This window comes from Sinocyclocheilus anshuiensis, unplaced genomic scaffold, assembly GCF_001515605.1.
Source record: "Sinocyclocheilus anshuiensis isolate Anshui unplaced genomic scaffold, SAMN03320099.WGS_v1.1 scaffold1014, whole genome shotgun sequence".
NCBI lineage: Eukaryota > Metazoa > Chordata > Actinopteri > Cypriniformes > Cyprinidae > Sinocyclocheilus > Sinocyclocheilus anshuiensis.
Genome location: NW_015540943.1, coordinates 422,584 through 430,761, shown reverse-complemented (window position 1 = coordinate 430,761; position 8,178 = coordinate 422,584). Strand labels below are relative to the sequence as shown.

The 8,178-nt window shown below is 35.5% G+C and overlaps 1 protein-coding gene across 2 annotated transcripts in view; it reads left to right on the top strand.

Moving 5' to 3' along the window:
• The window catches only part of LOC107689719 (solute carrier organic anion transporter family member 1C1-like), a 29,864-nt gene extending 22,100 nt beyond the window's left edge, over nt 1–7,764 (top strand). For both annotated transcript variants that reach the window (XM_016487848.1, XM_016487849.1), the window contains 9 exons: nt 2,053–2,151; nt 3,231–3,461; nt 3,723–3,887; nt 4,375–4,546; nt 5,193–5,358; nt 5,492–5,676; nt 6,847–6,911; nt 7,010–7,127; nt 7,341–7,764. In XM_016487848.1, the coding sequence (XP_016343334.1) occupies nt 2,053–2,151; nt 3,231–3,461; nt 3,723–3,887; nt 4,375–4,546; nt 5,193–5,358; nt 5,492–5,676; nt 6,847–6,911; nt 7,010–7,127; nt 7,341–7,479 (1,340 nt within the window). In that variant the 3' untranslated portion in view covers nt 7,480–7,764. The remainder of the gene's footprint in view (nt 1–2,052; nt 2,152–3,230; nt 3,462–3,722; nt 3,888–4,374; nt 4,547–5,192; nt 5,359–5,491; nt 5,677–6,846; nt 6,912–7,009; nt 7,128–7,340) is intronic.
• Nucleotides 7,765–8,178: the final 414 nt, after the last annotated feature.

Sequence of the window (8,178 nt, the reverse complement as noted above, 5' to 3'; positions counted from 1 at the left end):
CCTGTGCCAGATGACCACTCTTTCCACAGCGGTGACATGCTCTTTTGCCATCCTGTTTTATTTTCTCACTGTACACTTTGTGAACTTGACTGGATATGCTTAACTCTTGCGCATCTTTCGCAGCCATTTCCATGGATACACTGATTTATATTGCTCGCTCCAATGTAAGATTACTTTCGCACAGGAGTCGTTTTTGAATTGTCTCACTATGCAGTCCACAGACAAATCTGTCTCGTATTGTGTCGTTCAGCGCTGTGCCAAATTCGCAGTGTTCCGACAATCGGTAAGATTACTTTCGCACAGGAGTCGTTTTTGAATTGTCTCACTACGCAGTCCACAGACAAATCTGTCTCGTATTGTGTCGTTCAGCGCTGTGCCAAATTCGCAGTGTTCCGACAATCGCTTTAATACGGCAACAAATTGTGCAATCGATTCTCCCTCTAACTGATTTCGTTTATGAAAGTGAAATCTTTCAGCAATGATGAGGGGTTTTGGTGCATAATGTTCTTGGAGCAATGCTACAATGTCCTTAAATAAGCAATCACCAGGCTTATTGGGCTGGACCAGGCTGCGCAGTAAATTATACGTATTGCTGCCCATTACACTGAGGAACGTTGTACCCGCCATTTTGGTCTGTTTGTCAGTGTATTTTTCCACTCACTCTTTTGTAGCCGACTCTTTCCTCCCGCTCTGGATTGTTGTCTTCGTGATGTGCAACCGTCTTCTCTTTTCTCTGTTTGCGCTATTCTCCCAGCGAGATTGGCTCCGCATGCGTTTTGCCTGTTAGCTTCCGACGAACGCGTGCAATCGCGTGCAGCCGTTGTCAGCCGAATAACACTACATCTAGCAGTATGTAGCAGGAAGATAAGAGAGCGTTTATCCTCGTCGCCAGTTTTGTTACATCTTCATTAGATGAACGTGTACTGCATTAAATGACGACACTGACATGATCCTTTTACAACACACCTTTACTATCTGTTCACTGGTATACAGGTGACATCATCAGCGCATACTGCGCATGTGCCATACAACAGAGCACCAGTACGGGGTGTCGTAAGGACAAAATGTACAATGCCTGAAATGCAATACACAACACTCCGACTCCACCTTGGTCTGTCGTCGACCATCCGTCGCCTCGGTAATCCACTCCTCCGGCTGCGCCTCGCCTTTTCGTGAATTCTCCCACGTCTCCTCGCTCCTTCGCTCCTCACAGTAGGCAACTGTGACAGACTGGTCAGGTGACGTTCGACATATACCCTATACGGGACACTCTGTCACCGGTCGTGGATGGGGCCTCAGCAGTATGACGTCATACTGCTTAGAAAATCAAAATGGCTTGATAATTCAGACTGTTTAGGTTTTTTGGGGATAAAAAAAAGGAGTCAATGGATTTTTATCATTTTAGGGTGGTTGTGTCCACACACTGCTAAGACGCATTTATATGCAAATTGTATTTGCACATTTTGCACCCGCTGTCCCCTTTAAATCATTGTGTTTTTATAATCTTTTGACATGCTTTGAAGAAGTCTTGTTGACTTACGAAAGCACATGTAAATTACGTGATTATGACTTTAGCTCTAGTGTCTTATTCAATGTTACACTGAAAGTTAATATTAAGCTGATATTAAAATAAATATTAAGTTAATATTTAATTTAAATGCAACTTTATAATTACAAATATGTCATTACTGATATACATTTAAATATATGACATGCAAGTTTCAGTAGAATTGGCATGAAAGTATCGTTTAGTTTACTATTATGAAATTACATATGAAGTTCAGCTAACTGCATTTAATATAAACTATAAAGTAATTAATTTTAATTAGCATGTAATGAGTAATAAGTGTATGAAAACATTACATTCATTTCTCACTTATGTATACTCTGTTAAAGCTTATTGTTTTCATAAGTTCAAGCAAGTAAATAAATAAATACATACATGCTAAAGTGTACTTCTCTTTCCACAAGCTTGAGAAGTGCAACCTCAGAGCAATAAATTTCAATTTCCATATTATAATGTTTAATGAATATCTCTCTTGTGATGTTTAGCGTGTCTTCAGACCATTATGCTGCTGGGTCCCATGTTTGGATTCCTACTAGGCTCCATGTGTGCCAAACTGTATGTGGATATTGGATTTGTCAGTGTTGGTAAGCATCCAGTTTAATCAGTTTCACCAGTACTGTGTGTATTAGTATGAAGTTTAGTTTGTATTTGAAATCTTGTTTTTGTTATTATTATTATTTATTTATTTTTTATTTAGTCTTAATGTGCTTCTGGGGTCTGAATGTTTACACAGTGGCACCATCCTTTTTAAACAAACAAACAAGCAAGCAAGCAAACACACAAACAAACAAATAAATTAATTAAATGACAACTGGCCATCTGAACTAACCAAAATACAACAAAACATTTATTTATTTATCTATTATGGAGCTCACTTTACTGTTTAATAATGGGGTCATTCGACTACCATGTTCTTACATTTAAAATATATAACACTGTGTGCATGTTGTTACAATGTACTTAAATTATAATTACATGTACTACTTGTAATTACATATGCAATGACATTTTTGACAAATCTACCCCTAAACCTGCCCATATGCAAACTTGGCAAGAGTTTTGCCCAACATCATATTTGTGTATAATATTGTACCAAATGCTTAATTTTATAATACCATAGTAGTTAAAGACATTTAATATAAAGTGGGACCGTGCTATTTGCATCATTATGACTTAATTGTATGTTTTAATGTCTGTTTTTAATGTGATCATTAGCCAAATTGTTTTGTTGCACAACTTCATTCAGGGCTGCTACATTTTGGTTTGTAATAAAGAATCAGACAATTGTTTAAATTTATATTTTACTGAAATTATAATCAAACCAAATTATCAAAGTTTCTTTTACTGTCTTTATTTATTTTTATTGGCTCAAATGTTCAACATTTGTATGGAGAGAAAAAAAAAACATGATCATTTAATATGTGTTATTATTATAAGACACACCAAAAGTGAATGATACTACCAAAATTTGTCAATTTACCAAAATTGTAAGTATCTGAATTCCAAATGTACTTTCACTGGGCTGAAAGTACTATCATACTTTAGTCATAATCTTACGGTTAGCAGCAATACATTACTATAAATACTTGGTATTTGCTAAGAATGACCTATCATGTTTTCTAAATGTTGTATAATTTAAGTATTTTTTCTCTTTCCCCTGCAGATAGTGTGACCATCACTACACAGGATGCACGCTGGGTGGGCGCTTGGTGGCTGGGATTCTTTGTGTCATCTGCCATCTTAGTACTTGCTGGTGTTCCTTTTTGGTTCCTGCCCAGATCTTTACCCATACAAGGAGAGGAATGGAATGAAAACTTTAATGTGGATCAGGGCAACAAGGAGCAATCTGTCCTCCCAAACACACACTCAGTGAAACTGGCCAACATTTCAAAAGGCAACTTCCTTCCACCTTTTTAACAAATCCATAATTGTTTGAACTTTTTTTTTCCCATTCCCATTCCTTTTTCTCTTTAAAACTAACAAATTCATATTAGAAATGGCAGTATTTAACCAGGAGTCACTCCAATTTGTAAGACATGTAGCTTATAAGTCTTAAAGATGATTACATGTTTTACATGAAGTTATGCTAACGTCTATGCAAATCTTTATGAAAAAGCTCACTTCATTCTCTGTATTCTGTTATGTAAATGTTAAGGATTCCTGCCTTCCCTAAAAAGACTCCTGTGCACTCCTGCATACTTCCTGTTGCTGTGTGGGATTGTTTTGAAGTTCAACTCTTTCATCGGCTTGCTCACCTTCAAAGCCAAATACATGGAGCAACAGTTTGGCCAGTCTGCATCAAGAGCAAACTTCCTTACCGGTAAGAACCCTTCCAAGTAAACCCTTTCTAGTAAAGATAGAGGCAGTTGATTGTTTTATTTAATGTCTGGTCTTCATTCAGTGTCTTCAGTTGTGCTTATGAACAAACTCTACAATTTTAAAATCTTCATATATAGGATTTGTGTAAAAGTAATATTTATAAATTAAAAAAATAAGCATGTATACCAAAATTACAAAATGCCAGTATTTTGTGTCAACTTTATTTTATTTTATTTTGCCTTTTTTTTTTCAGTGTTATTCCAGTTTTTCCCTTGTGAAAAAGGGCTTATCGACTTATTGACCATATTTTTTTGTTTTTTTATGTGATTGGCCATCACATTGGCCATGGTGTAAAATTCAACTAAAGTATTTTGGTGCAAATTTATCTGTCACCCCGAAAACAAGAAACCCAGCCATACAGCGTAACACACAGAGATGCATGTCAGGCTTGAAATGAATTGAAAGTAAAGACATACCATGTCCCGTAGGTGTCCTGATCCTGCCTGTGGTTGCTGTGGGAATATTCCTGGGTGGTTTGTTAATGAAAATATACAAGTTGAGTGTCGTGGCAGGGGCTCAGCTCTCCTTCATCACCTCCCTCACAGCCTACCTTCTGTGTGACAATGTGCCTGTGGCAGGGCTTACTGTGTCCTACAATGGGTAGAGTATTTGTATACCTCTGTAAGTCAACAGTTCACGAAATGTAGTATATATCATAAAGGGAAATCTTGTTCATTTCCTCACTTTTAAAACTCTTCAGTTTCTTTTTTTTTCTGCATTCCACTGAAATCCTTGTCTGTATCATTAATGCAGCAGATTCTGTTCTACACACAAGAGTATTTGTTGTACATCACAGTTGTTTGCATCACATTTATGATAATTTATGTGGTTTTTGAAGTTTTGTTACAATTACCATCCTCTCAAGCATAACCTTATGGGTTACATGAATAAAAAAAGTACATCAAGGTAAATAATAAATAATTGTAGTGTATCGTTTCATATGATATATTAATATGAAATACATTTATAATATATTTCATAATATCCATGCAAATCAATGTTATTATTTAATCATTTATTTTTAGATTTATTATAAAAGTTTTACAAATATTTTCGTATTTTCGAATACAGATAGTATAAAGCAGAACAAAAAGCATGTTTTTTTTTTGTTGTTGTTTCTAGTTTTAAAGGGTGATTTAAAAAAAAAAAACTATTGAGAACCACTGCTATAAATGAACGGTGGCTCTCAGCCAGAAAACTGTGTTTCCAACTGGAAACAATCACCAATCTCAGAATTCCTCCTCAGGACCCCTGAAATATCACATGATGAGCACTCACTCATGTCTCAGTGTAACCAGGACTGTTCCTGCTCTACATCTGAATGGGATCCTGTGTGCTCTGACAGTGGCATTACATACGTGTCGTCCTGTTTGGCTGGATGCACCTCCTCCACTGGACAAGGCAAAAACACGGTATAATTAGATCTATCTAAAGCTGCACTTTTCTAAACCCTAGGCACACAAGGAGTATTGTAAGTATCCTTTGCATACTATAATTTGCAATAATAATATTTATTTTCATCTCATTTGCATATGATGATCACAGGTTTTTCACAACTGCAGCTGTGTCTTAACCCCCTCACCAGTAGAGGGCAGCAGATCTGTGTCTCTAGGCCAGTGTCCTCGTGGGCCAGGATGTACTCGGAGTTTCACCTCCTACATGGCGGTATCTGTCCTCAGCTCCTTCATCAACTCGCTGGGCACTACACCTGGATACATGATCACTATACGGTCAGTTACCGTCAGGACAGAATTTAGTTCCTGGTCTTTTGTAAGGCAAGAATTGTGTCAGCGAGTTTTGCTCATGCAAATACTCTCACATTTTCTCATTTATATTATTACATTTGGTAACACTGTGTTTTGATGGTCCACCAACCGACATTCTACTGACTTTGCAAGTATACATGTCAACTTATTATGCTAACCCTAACCTACACTGTAAAAAAAATCAGTGACATTTACGGTAAAATACCGGCAGCTGTGGTTACCAGAACTTCACCGTAAAAAATATGGCAGCAACATTTTAGGTTTTACAGACTTAACTTAAATTCACAATAAAATACCGTATTTCATTAACTAATGTAATGTTAATAAACCAACATATTGAAGTGTTAATATCTGTTTTGAACCATTGTAATGAACTGATAACCACCAAAAACTGGTGGTGATGAGAAAATCACATGATGAACCAAAGCTCATCACAAACAGCTTTTCTAAGAGCTGAGGAGGGCAATACTTATATATAGAAGGTGCACACAGTCGCATTCACACAAACACTAAACCCCATCATGGTGACACACACGATACTGAAATAATGCAATAAACATTAATTTAATAACATTAGATGTAAGATTAAACCCTAATGTACACAACTGATAATAAAAAACTAAGAAGAAACATGTTATTTCAACAACAAAAAAAAAACTATGAAGTGTCATGCAGGGAATTCTGGGAGTGTCAATTTGCGGTTTTTCACTGTAAATTATACAATGACTTTTTCTTTTTCACTTCCAAAAACCGTATTTTTAACAGTATTTTACTGTGAAATTACATTAAATGTAATTACATGTATTCACCGTATATAGTATGGGAACTTTTTACTGTAGCATTTTTATAGTCTTTTACTGTTAAAATCACAATAATTTTTTACAGTGTAACAGTCTACTAATATGAGAGTTAGTTGGCATGTAGATACAAAGTTATTTTGTCAACAGAATTTCTAAAGGGCATCATCAAAATAAAGTATAACCTTATATTTTATCAAATTAAATATTTAATAATAATTTACCTATTTAGTTGTAATTTCACACAGAACACAGAAACTACTTGCTTTCAGATGCATTTTCAGATTTAAAGGATGAAAGATGAAAAGTATTTACTATATATTACATATGTTTTTAGATGCATTACACCTGAGCTTAAGTCGCTGGCGTTGGGTATTCAAACTCTTGTGATGCGAACACTAGGTAAAAGCAATATAGTAAACAATAATTCATAAGCTATAATAATTTAGTGTATATTATGTTTTGAATAAACTGAATTATTGTCTAATATTTTTCTGGAGGTGGTATTCCTGCTCCTGTATATTTTGGAGCTCTCATTGACTCAACGTGTTTAAAATGGGGAGTAAAGGGCTGCGGGCACAGAGGAGCCTGTCGTATGTACGACTCAAATATGTACAGGTGTGTATGTTTGCTTGTAATTACACACTATTGTCTTTATTAGAATACAAAAATGGGGGGGGGGGGGATTATAGTATAAAGTCTTTAAGTACCCATACAAATATATTTTCTGTTATAAAATATCTGATTCAATCACTTCCAAAGTTTAGCTCACATTTGAAAAACAATTTGGATTGTATGTAAAGCATGGATCTCTTGGTGTCCTGTTTTCAGAGTGATCTTCTTGAGCCTGACCACATGTTTAAGTGGATGTTCCTATTTATTCATCATTGCTGTTATTGTGCTTCTGCGGAAGCAGTTTAGAAAAGAAGAAGTCAAAGCATTACAGCAAACAGCCAGCAAGCAAAATTAAACCGAACTTCAGTCTCCAGAGATGTGCCATCCTGACTGATCCAAAACTGATACTGTTCCCAGAGAAAAAACAGCAAGCACCAATACTGAATGTTAGCGATGAGCTATCATCTTTTGTAGCTCTTTCAGGGAATTTAGGAGACAGTGCTGATACATTAATGCGTGAAGAACTACTAATAAAATCAATGACCAGGACAGCAGACCATAAGAAAACCAATGCAAGTCATAACACTCTTTATGCTCTACTGTACTATGTGTTTCATGATCCAGAGCTTGTATCTCTTAATAAATATATTCAAAAAAGAAATCTCTGTTCTTTAGTATGTGGCTTTTCATATTACAGTCTTTCTTTTTTTCTTGGAAAGGCACAGTTATAAGTTGAATGTGGCAACAAAATTACTGAAATAACTTATAAGCAGTTTAAGTTTCCCCATCTGCCACTGGTCAGAAAACAAGCTGCCCCTCCCCCAAATTTCAGTGGTCAATGTTGTTATGCTATTAAAAATAATAATAATAATAATAATAATAATACATAAAAAGAGGAATGCTTTGAACATTGACAGATTAATAGGCAAATAAATCTATTACAATTCACATTACATCATGGTATAATATTTAAAAAAGTAAAAGATAAAAAAAGTTTGTTTGTTTAAAAAAAAAAAACCCCTCAGACATAAAAGTTACAGAAGAAAAAACGTTA